The sequence below is a fragment of the Acipenser ruthenus genome, chromosome 6 (genome assembly GCF_902713425.1).
Source record: "Acipenser ruthenus chromosome 6, fAciRut3.2 maternal haplotype, whole genome shotgun sequence".
NCBI lineage: Eukaryota > Metazoa > Chordata > Actinopteri > Acipenseriformes > Acipenseridae > Acipenser > Acipenser ruthenus.
The window spans coordinates 44,722,615-44,738,319 of NC_081194.1; the positions used below are offsets into that span (position 1 = coordinate 44,722,615).

At 39.0% G+C, this 15,705-nt stretch overlaps 1 protein-coding gene across 5 annotated transcripts in view; it reads left to right on the plus strand.

The window, feature by feature from the left end:
- LOC117411379 (signal-induced proliferation-associated 1-like protein 2) overlaps positions 1–15,705 on the plus strand; it is a 159,017-nt gene that overhangs the window by 131,606 nt on the left and 11,706 nt on the right. For all 5 annotated transcript variants that reach the window (XM_059025420.1, XM_034018787.3, XM_034018789.3 and 2 more), the window contains 2 exons: positions 2,655–2,874; positions 10,207–10,338. In XM_059025420.1, coding sequence (XP_058881403.1) covers positions 2,655–2,874; positions 10,207–10,338 — 352 coding nt within the window. The remainder of the gene's footprint in view (positions 1–2,654; positions 2,875–10,206; positions 10,339–15,705) is intronic.

The window sequence follows — 15,705 nt, forward strand, 5'->3', positions numbered from 1 at the left end:
GCTTTAGAGAACATTTAAAATCTTACTAATTACTAAAGCGTGCTCTTTAATAAAAAGCTATACTTTGCAAGAGTAGGTGACAAAACCATGCATCAAAAATAGTCAGTGTGATTTGAGTGTAAATTGGTTTTACTTTAAAACTGACAGGTCATTATAGATGGCTTCCTGAGCTGAGAGGTTGTATGATGACAGCACCAGGAAATTGCCACCTTCTACAGATTTCCCTCCTTCTGACCCTAGAAAGAGAGGATCCTTACCTCTTGGGTTAAATCAACTTGGTTTCTCAGCCCAGATTTAAGTAATTATGCAGTCTTTTTCTGATTCTGCATCAGCCTTAATCTTATTTGCTTTTTACATCTTGATTACAGATGATTTGAAAGCTTTAAAACAGTTGACTAGAATGTTGATTTGCAGGTGTAGCATATGGTAGTTTTTAAAGCTGCTGTGTTCCACAATCTTAAACTAGAATTTCCTGGTGACTGGTCCCTTCTTTATTCCTAAATTCAGCCTCTTGTGATTCAGTTTGGCTGCCTAGTTGGTTTGTTTCCCAAACTTACTCCCTCTTGGAAACAGCATGCCACTACTGCTGGGAGATTTATTAATTGCCATGTTCGAGCACTGTTATAAATCAGAAAGAACTGGAAAAGGGGGATGTGGACAAGTATACACATGTGTGTAATACATTAACTGAAGATTTATGGGGTTGTTCAAGTCTGGCATGCTCTCTCTGTCTATTACACTCTAAATACTGTACTGTATGTGCAACTGTGGATACCCAGTAATCTCTTGATTTTGAAGTGACATTAATGCAGGTAGAATGTTTGGAACAACCTTTTAAACACACCATTTGTCCACATTAATAAACGTCACAATAAGTAATAATTTATAATAATTTATAATTTATTTCTTAGCAGACGCCCTTATCCAGGGCGACTTACAATTGTTACAAGATATCACATTATTTTTACATACAATTATCCATTTATACAGTTGGGTTTTTACTGGAGCAATCTAGGTAAAGTACCTTGCTCAAGGGTACAGCAGCAATGCCCCCCACCTGGGATTGAACCCATGACCCTCCGGTCAAGAGTCCAGAGCCCTAACCACTACTCCACACCGCTGCTTATATAGTAATAATATAATGACACACACAAATGCATACACAGCAAATAAGATTACTACTGTACAACTATATCCTTGATCACAAAACCATAAATATTAAAACTAAATCTGTAAATGAAACAGACAGAGCCATTATAAAACCAACAATGCTTTCATGTTTTCTTGTCACTTTCCTTGCTAGAAATATACTTCCAGAAAGTTTTGACACTTACACTTTCTAAGCTTTGGCTGGCTAATTAGCAATATTACATATTCATCTTGTTAAACCTTGAAATAAGTTCAGGGCACACATGATGACAATTCCTGTGTAAGATCTTATCTAATGAATGTTAAGAAGCTGATAAAAAATGACTTAAGACCCCTTTTAAACCCCAACAGTCATATTTAATTAAGACAAAAAGTGCTGTGTTTTGTTTTTTTTATCACAAAATAAGTAGGAGCACTGACGTGCTGCTGCTTATTTATTATTTAGTTTTTTGGGCATTGACCCTGAATGTGCTTTCTCTGGGACATGTCTCTGCCTTTCACCCAGACTCTCCTTTGTCTTTTGTGTTCTTGATGAAATGCTTCGTGCAGCAGTAGGATGTTATGCATGTCATATGGAACGTAGCTTTTTTCCCCCCAATGTCTTGTTATACTGAAAGCATTTCATAAGGCCCATATTTCCAACATGGTATTTGAAGATAATAATAATAATAATAATAATAATAATAATAATAAAACTGAAGTACTTGAGTTCATAATAAGTTTGACTGGGAAATGAAGATTTATTCATGAGGACATTCTTGAGATCACCATCAAATCTGTTGACTTTTCCACAAGGCTTTATCCAAGAAGAGAAAAAAATGTGTTTTAAACCATACAAGATCATTTAGTCATTCTCCGAGATCCCGGTCCTTGACCGAAAGGCTTAGGGGTTATCAAGAGTACCTTATCAGACATCCTGTTACAGGAAGGCTCACTACATGTCAGGATTAATCCATTGTAATGCTGCATTGTTTAGACATTTGAGAAATGTACAGCTTACATACTTTAGACCCCAAACATTTAACAATCTACTAGTGGTCTCGCTTAAGGCCTTAAATTGTTAAGTAATGAGGTGTGGGTATACTCTATTTATTTCATTCAGATTGATTTCCCATTAATGTATTAACTGTTTTAAGTATATATTCTGCCACGACAGAGAAAAGAAGCATATATAGTGGTTGATGAACGAAAAAGCACACACGATGATAACGGTGAAAAATAATCATTTTTTTAGAAGGAAAAATGTGGTATGAGGGGAGGTAAGAGCCCTGAGTCTTACATCAGCCCTACATTATAGGTTGCCTGCCTTTCATCACCCCCTTGTCTGTCATGTGAATGTCCTCAGCTTCTGCTAGGTCAAAATAATTATACTTATTTCAGTGAAACACTTTATTTCTTGTATTTAATTTAATGTATTTATTTTGCCTGAAGTTTAAAAAATAAGACTACCCTGTGTAGAGTAGTCAATTGTACTAACTACTGTTTTGTTTTGTTTTTTTAATTAGATTTCTGCTTCTGGCAGTCTGTCCCCAAGGAGGTCTCTGTATCGCACTCTGTCTGATGAGAGTTTATGCAGTAACAGAAAAGGATCCTCGTATGCCAGTTCTCGAAGTTCAATGCTTGACCAAGTTTTGCCAAATGATATTCTGTTCAGCACTACGCCACCATACCACAGCACTCTACCGCCCAGCATGACACGAAACTCTGGTGCATCAAACCTAAGAAGTAAGTGCTGACCTACTTTTTTATTTAAAATATTACCATTTTATTGGTTGGAAACTGTTTTGACTAGCCCAACTGGGTATATTAACTGATATTGTACGTAATTATATTTGTTAACCCATACTGGTCCATCAACTGAATATTCCACATGAAATATGAATTAGAAGACTTTTTTTAAAACTAACCTGTTATCTCAGCCATTAAGGATCCTAGACAAGCTGGCCATTATCCTCTGGTACATGCCCTCTAAAAGATAAGTTATGTAGTATCGTTATGAAGCATTCTTTAAATTTCAGGCACCCTACGCGATCCAAACACATTTTTAAAATATTTGTTTTTTTAATAGCATTAATATCCTCCACAGCAGTCATTACCTGCCAGCTAACCTTGTCTAAGTGTCTACACCTTTTACTCAGTGCACCTAACTGTCACCACAGTACATTTTCTAGCAAATGGGTAATGAAAATGATTCATGAAAGACTTGCATATTATTAGCTTAACAACGTACCATTCTTATGTAGATTGATTTTAGTTTCCACTTTTAATTGGATGAAGCCTGTTTATTCTGCGTGTGATGACTTAACTGAGCATACAATTTCATGCATGAAATGCTTTATTAAAGCAGTATTGTAATGCTTAGTTATGACATTTGTATCACGTTTCTGGCTGAATTCAAAAGTGCTTTCACAGAAAGCATGTACGGTATGTTCTTAGACTTGGACGCAGTGCATTTAAATAAATACTTTGTGACACTAAGTGTACTTTTAAGCAGTAATAAGGGTCTGTTTCCTAAGGCATTGTATTAAGGGATGTGTACAAGTGTCAGTTAATAGACAAGATCCCTCTGACTGGCAGTAAATAAACCCAGCCTCAAACCTGCAGGCGAGGTTGAGCCACTGGCTTTACGTTTTAATGAAGAGGAAAAAAAGGCACTCAGCAGTTAATCAATTGTACTGACTGACTGCAGGAAATATTTTTTTTACTATTGAGAAGAATATATCTGTGCCTTTTAGACAACGCATTGACAAGATGCATTTTCAATATGAATCTAATAGTTTTCGCCTGTGTTTTTCTGCATTATTATATTGTCATCTCGGGATGATATAACTATTTCAAAACCATATGATGTCTGTCTGATGGAAGACAAGCTATAAAAATACATTTGTAAAGAGACATCTCTACTGTGTAAACTAAACAGTAACAGAATGACTCACAAACACATCACTGCATTATAATAAAAACCTGTATGTATGTAAGTATGCAATTTTTTTTTTTTTAAATAAATATATATGGCACACGTTTCTAAGAATCACTGATATAAAAATCAACCGTATATAGTGATCAAAACCACTGGGACAAAATCATTCCTATACTAACTGTGCTGAAATACTCCACTTGTAAGAATCAAGCAATTCGCTTAGAAGAATCATTTCGGGGCAAACTGACTACATGTAATACGGTACTTGATCAAGTGCAATGACATGTACAGCCAATAAAGCTGTTTTTGAATTTGAATTTGATCATCTTGCATGATTAGGCACGTACGCAGTGTGGATAGTGCAATGATGCAGGAAGCATCAACAGTCCAAAGCACCTTTGACCATTGTTCCATAGTCCAATTTCTGTGTTCTTGTGCATATTTTGTCCTTTTAGTCTTGTTCCCCTTTCTTAACAGAGGTATTCTTACTGCAACACATCCTTTAAGTCCTGATTTCAAGAGTGACCATCGGACTGTTGATTTGATGGACAACGACACCTGTGCCTTCTGCCAGTTCTGTTGTCAATTCAACGCTTGTCTTCTTTCTATTCCTTAAGGATATTCTTTTCAAGTATTGCTCATCCTTGTTAGACAGCTTTTTGGGTCTTCCAGTCCTGGGTTTGTCAATTACAGATGAGGTTTCTCTGTACTTGCTGATTATGCTTCGTATACCACACCTTGAAAATCAAGTGATGCGAGCTATTTCACTCAATGTTTTTCCTTCTTTATGCAAGTCTAGGTTGTTATAATAGTAGACAACACTAGTGGCTTAGAGTAAATTATTGATGCTTATAATGCATCAGAGTAGAAAAATGCAACATGTCTAAGACTTTTGCACAGCAGTGTATATATAGTTGCATACAACTTTTATCTTCCAAACGATAGCTCCTTTACTTAGCAAATGAGTGAACAGCAACACTCACCAGTGCGCAGGGCTGCCACCGGCAGGTAAGGTAATTTCTGACGGACAAAGACATTTTTTTTGCCTTCAAATACATAAAAAAAAAAAAAGTTTGCTCAGATATTTTTCCGTGTACTACAAAGTATTAAGAATGCAATTTACTACAAATGTTTCATAATGACAGCTAATGTTTAAAGACCAAGTAGCTGGGTTCAGAAAAATAGTGTTTTGGGTCCCCACATGTTGTTCCTTCCCAAAAACCCAACCCATCGTCCTCGTCGTGGGAGGTGGAAACAGGGAAAGTACAGTATTGCCAAACAGGGTGAAGTATGGTGGTTAGTTGAACTACCCGAGCCGTTACGGTAGCCATGAAGGCATGTTTGGATTCACCTGGAAAAGCACTGGCCAACAGGGCTCTGGAGAAGCTGGGTGAGCCAATCCCCAGCCCAGTGGATTCAAAATGATTACAGAAACATCCACTAAGTACCTAAATTAAGACCTTGACCTGGGTCAAGAAGATGCCCTTCAAAGGACGAGAATGGCGCTGAACAACCAAACCCGAAAGTAAGTTGTTAAGCCGATACCTCTTCTCACGCCCAAGTTGACCTCAAACATAGGAGCACGGAATGTCCAGACAATGTATGAAGCAGGAAAGACAACACAAGTAGCAGCAGACAGTAGCAATATAACATTATACTACTACACTACTACACTACTAGGACTCAGTGAAACAAGATGGAACCAAGCAGGGTGAACACAACTTTCAAGTGGAGAAACAGTACTGTATTCTGGACATGAACAGGAAAATTCCCCACACACTGAGGGAGTTGGAATAATGTTCTCCAGGGAGGCAGCAAGAGCTTTGATAGAATGGGAGGCTGTTAGCTCTAGAATCATCATCGCAGGGTTATATTCAAAAGTGCAAAAAATTAGTCATCCAATGCTACACACCAACAAATGATGCAGAGAAAGAAACAGAGGACAATTTTTATGATATTTTGCAAAGAGTCCTAGACAAACAGAAAAGGAAAGATGTAGTTTTAATAATTGGTGACTTTAATGCCAAAATTGTCAAGGATAATGTAGGCCATGAACAAATCATGGGGAAACATGGGTTAGGTGGATTAAATGAAAACGGAGAGCTGTTCAGCGACTTCTGTGCCTTCAATTATTATTATTATTATTATTATTATTATTATTATTATTATTATTATTATTATTTATTTCTTAGCAGACACCCTTATCCAGGATGACTTACAGTTGTAAACAAAATACATTTCAAGAATCACAGTACAAGTATTAATACAATTAAGAGCAAGATAAAATACAATGACTTCGGTTCTAGCAAGTACAAGTATATGACAAAATACAATTCAATAGCCTGGTAATAGGTGGGAGTGTCTTCCCCCACAAGAATGTACAGAAAGCCACATGGATATCACCAGACCTCCAGCAGAACACTCCCTACAGGTTAACACTAACAAACCCAGCAAAAGTGAAATTAAGAAAGCAATACAGAAGCAAAAGAATGTCGGAGCACCGTGCCTCAACTGTATACCACCTGAAGCCATCAAAGCCAGCCGACAGTACATCCCCTGAAATGCTTCACCAGATCTGGGAAGAAGAGGAAATACCAGAGGATTGGAAAGAAGGCTACCTCATAAAGCTTCCCAAGAAGGGCAACCTGAGTGAGTGCAACAACTACAGAGGAATTATGCTACTGTCTACCGGGGAAAATCCTCTGCAGAGTAATCTTGGAGAGATTGCAGATGGCACTTGACAAGCAGCTAAGAGAACAACAGGCAGGTTTCTGGAAAGACAGATCATGTACAGACCACATAGCCACTCTGCGTATAATAGTGGAACAATCATTAGAATGAAACTCCGTTCTCTGCCTCACATTTATCGACTTCCAAAAAGCATTCGACAGCCTAGACCGAAGCATCCTGTGGAAGCTCATGAGACACTGGCATACCAGAGAAATTCATCATCATCATTCAGCAATTGTACCTACAATCCTCATGCAAAGTGGTGCACAGTGGTCATCTTACAGAGCCCTTTACAATCAACACAGGAGTCAAGCAGGGCTGCCTGTTATCCCCCCTACAGAGGCTGTGTGGTCCAGTGGTTAAAGAAACGGGCTTATAACCAGGAGGTCCCCGGTTCAAATCCCACCTCACCCACTAACTCATTGTGTGACCCTGAGCAAGTCCTTGTGCTCCGTCTTTCGGGTGAGATGTAGTTGTAAGTGACTCTGCAGCTGATGCATAGTTCACACACCCTAGTCTCTGTAAGTCGCCTTGGATAAAGGCGTCTGCTAAATAAATAAACAAATAATAATACTTGCAATAGACTGGTTAATGCGACAAACCACAGAAGGCCAAAGACTAGGGGTACAAGGGTCACTCTGGTCACAACTGGACGACTTGGATTATGCAGATGATATTGCTCTAATATCTCACACACACACACACACACACACACACACACACCAACAAATGCAGCGGAAAGTCACGAGTTGGCAAGAACAGCAGCCAAAACAGGGCTCGCCATTAACAAAGACAAAACTAAGGTGATGTATATCAATAATTTAAAAGAATATCATTCTGGAGGGGGAGAGCTAAGCTCCTTTACCTACGTGGGAAGTGTCATAGGGAAGGATGGAGGAGCACACAAAGACATCCAAATGAGAATAGGAAAAGCAAGAACAGCATTTATCATGCTTAAGCCTTTCTGGAACTAAAACAAAGCTCTACATTTTTAATACCAATGTAAAATCAGTGCTGTTGTATGGAGCAAAAACATGGAGGACAACAAAGGCATAAAAAAACAAACTGCAAGCTTTCATAAATAAATGTCTCAGAACCATCTTAGGAATTTATTGGCCAAACACCATCAGGAAAAAAGAGCTCTGGGAAAGAACACAACAAGAAATCATAGAAACACAAATCAAGAGAAGAAAGTGATGCTGGATTGGACACACAGACTTGGAACCCATAAGGGAAAAGAAAACCCAGAAGACCAAGAAACAGAGGCAGAACTGAAGGAGATTGGATACTAGAAAGAACTGGAGAAACTAGCCCAAAACAGAGCCCGATGGAGGATCAAAGTGGATGATCTATGCTCCCTAAGGAGCAAGGGTTTAACCTAACATGTTGTTACAACTGTTTAAATATTTTACCTGTAATTTCTCTTTTCATTAACATCCTGACAACGTTTTACACTTTTAAAAGTTTAAAGTCTGTTTCAAATTTATTTTCAAAATGGCTGTTCTAGTGCAATGGGTTTAAGATCTGTTCTGCACATGAGGGGTTCCCAAACTGTGGTCCACGGCCCATAGTGAAAAGCAGGCGCCGGCGGCAGCTGTAACTGTAGAAAAATAAAGCGTAGCAAGGGAGTATTGGCGGACTGTCAATCAAAGAAGAAATTCACAAATCGGAGAACAGATTGCCTACCTGTAGGCGTGATGTAAAGCGAGAGCTCTGACAATAGGGTAGTGTGATTGCTCTGCTGGCAGATGTAAACAGTGTGTTCAGTATTAATAAAATTACAATATGTCGAATCCGCTACCAAAGAATACGTTTGAACAAAAAATAGAACAAAAAAGGCAGCTACAGGAGTTTGAATGCATTTGTACCGTGGGCTCAGTTCTGAGGTGCTAGAATAGGTTTTTTTTCTTTTGTAGAAACATTTTCATACTAACTTTTGTACTTTGATAACATTCATTTAAAAATTCAGTTGATGCCTATGATGAATACGTTTTGTCACCAAGTAGCTATTAACATTTAACATGTTGAGTACTTTGGTGTATGTTTCAAAATTAAGTAAATCAAGTTATTAATCAAACTGATAAATCTTGTTACATACTGGTAATTGATTTATTAAAATGTTTGGATTACTGCTATTTTATTGATTACTGGCTTGTTCACAGTTGTCTTAAAATAACGCTAGAATATGTTTTGTTGGAAAATAATAATAATAAAAAAACGTTTTTTTTGACGGATTCAAATTTTGCTGCAGATGGATTTGTTTTTGTACTTTTTTTTGGTTAAGTGGCGCACTTGCATGCCGATTTTTTGTTTTTCTTTGGGGGGGGGGGAGATGTTGCAAGCCAACTGAGTGTGATTTTGCAAGCTGTGTTTGGTTGTACAGGGTAGTGGCGAAAAAAGTAACTTATGCAAGGCTCTCTTTTCCTTCTGCATTGTGTGCATGACAGTTCAGCGTGAGAGGTAACGGCTGGACGTTTTAGTTACACAGTGTTCAGAAATTAGGATTTAAGAGTTATGTTTTTGTGCACGTTGTACTGGATTTACTCAAAGTGATTCCTGTGCAGGTATTTATGAATGGGAATAATAAGAGACATGCACTTCTTTCTTGTTTGATGACCAAGAAAAATTTTCAATTTTACAAAGGTACCTGCTTTAAGGTTTGATAAAAACGTCTGTTTAGTTTTTGCAATTTATTTTATTTACTAAAATTAAGTGTTTTAAAAAATATATGTTTTGACTCTGTGCATATTCTATGTGATTTCCATCTTTCACAATATGTATTCAAATGAATAAAGCACAGTTTAGATTAGGTTTATTTATAATGTTACAGATTTAAACATATAAAATGCTTTTAATTTGACATGAGGCTGTGTGGTCCAGTGGTTAAAGAAAAGGGCTTGTAACCAGGAGGTCCCCGGTTCAAATCCCACCTCAGCCACTGACTGACCCTGTGTGACCCTGAGCAAGTCACTTAACCTCCTTCTGCTCCGTCTTTCGGGTGAGACGTAGTTGTAAGTGACTCTGCAGCTGATGCATAGTTCACACACCCTAGACTCTGTAAGTCGCCTTGGATAAAGGCGTCTGCTAAATAAACAAATAATAATAATTTTCCCAAGGAGTGCTAATAGTGGGCCATAGTTGCTAATGCAGCTGAACAGGTGGGCCTCAGGTAAAAAAGTTTGGTAACCCCGGCTCTACATCACATAAAAAAAAAAAAAACATAACTCTGCTCTGGCTTTTCTGTTCCGTACCACGTCATGGATCGTTATTGCTGTGTTACCTGTTTGACAATGTGGGCAATAATCCTTACACTATCAGTGCACTAGAGTGACCATTTTGAAAATAGCTTTGAAACAGACTTATGTTTGGTGTATTTGTGTATTGACCTGATTGGGTTGTCTTTGCAGATGAATTCTGGTTTTCCGATGGGTCCTTTGCTGAGAAGTCCAAGTTTACTGACCCTGGCCTGATGCCCCTACCAGACACAGCCTCTGACTTGGACTGGTCTCATCTCGTAGATGCTGCACGAGCATTTGAAGGTATGAAAAGATACATGTTGTTCACTCGTTATGATCTGCCCCACGGCAAGCAATTTACTGCTTCCTCCAAATTCATTTACACCTATTGATTTGTCTAGAAATTAATTTTACATCAGATTGAAGCACAGTTGTCTTTTATCAATTGCAGAATATCTACAGTGCTGGCTGTATTGATGTGTTTTTTGAAAATATGAAAAATATGGTTTTAATGCATTTTACTGCTATTGTGGTTTGTCTTTATTTGTATTGTAATGCTTCTTGGTAGTTATTTTACGTGTAATTGATAAGATAGATTATTATTGCTAAAACATAATGGAAGTTAATGATCAATTATTTGTTTAAGCTCTACAAGCTAGTCATCAGTTGATTTAAACCATACAGTGGTTTCAGGGCTTGACAAAGTTTTTTGGTCCGCCCTGAAATATTGTTCTGCAGGTATTCTGAAATTAAAATATTTTATACTATTAACCTTACCACAGAGGAAATTTAATTTTTGGGAGGGGGGATGCATAGTTTCTTGGAAGCTTCTCAATTCAGGCACCCAACAGCTGAAAATCCAGTGAATATGTTTTTAAAGATTAAAGAAGCAAATGCTGGCCTGGTGTTTGTAATGAAGGCTTGTTGGTAATGATTTTATGGAAGCTGCCTTAAGTACAGTAGAACCTCAGTTACGAACACCTTGGGAATGGAGGTTGTTCGTAAGTCTGAACTGAATTTTCAATGGTTTTATTAAATATTTACACCTGCTACCTACACCCTCAATCTGGTGAATAATACAAGGATACAGTACAGTAATACAATACTCATATTGTTATGGTCCTAAAGTCTTTAAAACAGTACTATAAATGGTGACTTCTGCATGATTACATTGATGGGTGGGGTGAAAGACCTATTGTGTTCAACACAACATCATGCATAAGTACCAGGATATAATGCATACAAGCATATATTATGAAAAGATTTATTTGAAGATGAGCATTGTTTTTGTGTATTTCTTTCACATCTATTAACAAATCACTCACAGATTGCTTTGTTGTGGTAATTTTAGTAAGACATTTAACTGAAACCTAAAGTTTTTTTTTAAAATCCAGTGCTTACATTATTTCAGTTTATGTGGCTGGGTGTCTTGCCAGGGATTTGAACCAGTAGATGGGGGCCACATTGGTGGGGCAGTGTATAGAATCTAGAATTGTTCATGCTATACAGATAAGCAACCCTTCTAAAAACCTTCTCAGAATAAAATAACTTTGCAGCACATTTTTTTCCCATGTGGTGTTCAGGTACCACTTTCTTTTTCTTCCTCTAGAACTGTCATATGCACTCTTTTGGGAAGGTAAAATCTGTTGGGTGTTAATGAGACAGCTTGTTTTTTAAATGTGTGAAATCCTTGATATTAACTTAAATTGTGTGTGTGTGTGTGTGTGTTTGGAATGTTGGAGCTTTAAACTGATCACACTAAAATGCAGACATGACAGGGTAGAAGATGCATAATGACAGTGAGTAACACATAATTGAGTTTGAGAAGTAACATATTATTATGTCCCCTCTCTCCAAAGAAGTAAAATTGTCTTTACATTCTGGTGGCTTCACTACTATTGGTAGTATATACCAGTAATAAAAGAAACTTAATTTTGTTACTATCCACACTTACATTAATAGTACTTTGTTCTGTAAATCTTACTGTCGTCTTACATTTTATGATGTTTACAAATCGGGATGTGCACGTGTAATCGTTTAGAAAATGACTAATCGTATAATCTATCTTGTATTGCAGCAAATATAAATGGTCTGAACAGACCCATTAACCATGCTAATCCTGCCGCTGCAGCCGACCGTATTACTAAAAATATTAAATAATATTTTTTTTTTCTTTTTACGGCTCTAAATTGCTCAAGCAGATTACTAAATCTGACAGATTAAAAAAAAACAAAACAAAAAAAAACAACAGGTTTTCTTAAAAGTACTGGGTGATACCAATACTGTAGCTATGGGTAGTGGACGATATTTAACTATTCAATTTAATTAATACAAGGGACAACAAAATAGAGGTATTTTTACAATTGTCAGCGGTCAAGGTATCATTTATTTCTTACCAGTTCTTCGTGGACTCCACACAACATTGGAACCTTTCCGCTGTCGGGCTAGGAAAAAAACATGGACAAACTGCCCTCTTCTCCCAGAAGGTCTTTTATATCCGTGCATCATAACACCACTCCCACCCGATAGTATAAAGGGAAATGATGCAGAAAGGTCAGATGTCCTGATTTTTTTCCTTGTTTCGTAAAGCTAGGAAGCATGGACATAGTAATAGTTGTGTTTTGTTATTATTAACTTTCTTTTGTTTTCTTTGATTTTTAAATTGAAATTCCTGCTAAAAGTATACCCACTTGCATTCTGTGCTGGCCCGTCTAAGCATTTGGGGTGCAGAAGAGATAATAGGCATTTGTTTGCTGAGCTAGCCATCATATTATTTGTAGGAGAATTTTCTTGCCAGTGACCTTCTGCTTTGCACGCCGCTTTATTTATTAATGTCTACTGGATTTATGAGTATTCTAGACACTTCTGCTTCTGACATTTTTCAGGGATTTCCCTTTAACCCTGACATATGGCAATCTGTGGAGTCAATTTGGCAAGCTCCTTCAGAGATAGTGCCTACTTTACAAAGGGCCCGTAGGTTCTATAAAATACCCACAGGTTTAAAAATCCTACAGTTGATCCAGCACTTTTGTCTGCCACCCTAAAAGTCAAGCATTCATACAGGGCTTACAGTAAGACCCAAAATTATTTGAGAAAGACATTTTCTGCAGTCTCTGTGGGCATGCATATTACAAACTACGAGGCTCACATGGCACATTACCAACATGGCCTGTGGATGGACATGTCAAGACTATTGCCTGACCCCACGCCTGCAAATTTGGAGGTAGCCAAACAATTAGCTGCTGAGGGCACTGTCACGGCTAAAACTGAGTTGCAAGCAGCTTGTGATTCTTTGGATACATCAGTGCATGTAATGACTCATAGCGTCGTGGCGCGTAGGACTGATACTCTACGGTTGGCTTCTCTGTCTGCTGAGATACAGGGGCAGCTAGTAGAACTCCCATTTAAAGGACATCTGCTGTTTGCAGCAGACATGCATGAAGCAAGGCAAGCACTGAAAAATTCCATTCCCTGTGCCCAGCCCAGCCACAGGTCTGGATTCAGACATGCCAGGGGCTCTTCATTCTCAGCCTCCAGGGGCTTCAGATCTAGCCGATTATCAGGGTGGGCCGCTTTAGATCGGCTAACAGTCATCCTGACACTCCTCTCATTTTTGCTGCCCCTCTAGACCTCCCCTCGCACTAGTGGACCTAAAGGACGCATACTTCCATGTGCCAATCTGGGACCCACGCTGACAGGACCTTCGATTCACCATAATAGGGCAACATTTTCAATTCCGTGTGCTCCCAATTTCAACAGGTCCCAGGGTCTTCACAAAGCTGATGTCAGTAGCTGCTGCTTCTCTGAGGGGTCAGGGGATCCATGTGTACCCCTATATAGACGACTGGTTGCTAGCAGCTCGGTCACAATAGTGAGCTATCCGGGATCTTGCTACAATGCTGGAATCGTTTTCAACAGCTAGGTCTGATGGTGAACGAAGAAAAATCCATACTGGTTCCCACACAGAGGATCTCCTTTTTGGGGGTGACTCTAGATACTCCTTCAACTGCTGCCACTCTGTCTCCCGACCAGAAGGGCTACGATAAGGAGTCTCGCAGCGAGATTTCTAAAGTTCAGCTGTGCTCCAGTGAGTGCATTCCAGCAGCTGCTGGGTCATATTGTGTCAGCCATTCTCTTGGTACAGACCTCCCGCCTGCACGTGGGGTCTCCAGCACTGTCTACTTTGTGAAAATATTCACCAGAGCAAGATGCAAACTGGTGGATTTCGACCGATGCACTAGATCTAGGCCGTCCGTTTCAGGAGCCAGCAACCAGAGGATATCCTGTTCTCAGATGCCTCCCTGACGGGGTGGGATGCTCACATGAGGGGATTCAGGACGCTAGTGTCCTGGGATCTATACCAACGCTCACAACATATAAACTTCCTGGAGCTCTTAGCTGTATTTCTGGCACTTGAACATTTCCGTCCCACACTCAGGGGCAGGTCAGTACAAGTATATCTAGACAACACTCTGACAGTACACTACTAAACCACCAGGGGGGCACAATCCTGGTCCCTATGCTCTCTGGCATTGAAGCTTGGAAGATGGTGCAGCAATGAAGGCATCAAACTACCTACTAGGGAAGCAAAACATGTAGGCAGACTGCCTGAGCAGACTCGCAAGTCCATACAAGTGGCGTCTCTGCGAGGAGGTGGTTCAGCAACTCTTTCAGAAACATCTATTCGCATCCCCCGAAAATACCGACCTTCTGCTATTCTGCAGCCGCTTCCCTCATCAGGATGCCCTAGCATAAGACGCATTCTCCATTCCCTGGGGGGCGGGTCTTCTGTACGCTTTCCCACCTTTTCCCCTCATTCCAAAGGTGTTACAGAAAGCAGACAGAGACTAGGGGCAGGTTATACTGGTAGCACCTTTCTGGACCAAGAGCTTTTGGTTCCCCGCTGTCCTAAACATGGCACAACAGGGACCAGTTCATCTACCCATCAGGAGAGACCTACTGTCTCTGGATCAGGGGGGAGTACTCCATGGAAACCCCTGGTACTTCCGGTTAGCAGCATGGCTGCTGAAAAGCACAAATTCTCAGAGTTAGGCATGGCTGAAACAGTGACTGAGGTTCTGCTGGCAGCAAAGAAGAAATCTACCCACGAATGTTATTCTACAAAATGGTCAGAATTTGTGACGGTGCAGATTTAAGGCCGTTGATCTGTTTCAGCAGCAGAAGTACTGGTCAATCGCATCAAACCATTACAGCTTGTTCCCCAAATGCACTCCACAACGGAGCGAATAACAAGCCTAGTTGAAATAATTGCTAATCACGATTTCCTGAAACTGTCTTCATATAGAAAAATACACCAGCTGCATCAAATATCAGAAATATTTATGCTAAAGATCACCATGTCCAGTACAAGGGGACATTTTGCTTGTCTTGTTGTTTTTACATGTATTTGTTTTTATTTTGTTTGGTAATTCACTGATGGTCAAAATAGAATGTCTTAGACAGAAGGTGGATGTAAATGAAATATTCTATAATTTAGCATTTACTGTTTCTTTAAGTAAGCATTTAAATATTTAAATAACTAGAGAAAAGGATCAATTTTGAATGTGACAACGCAATTTTTTCTGCTTCAATAAAATTGTTTAATTGTGAAATATCTTTTGAAATACCAAATTTTAGGCCAGTGGCAGATTGATGTAAAGTATAATAGTG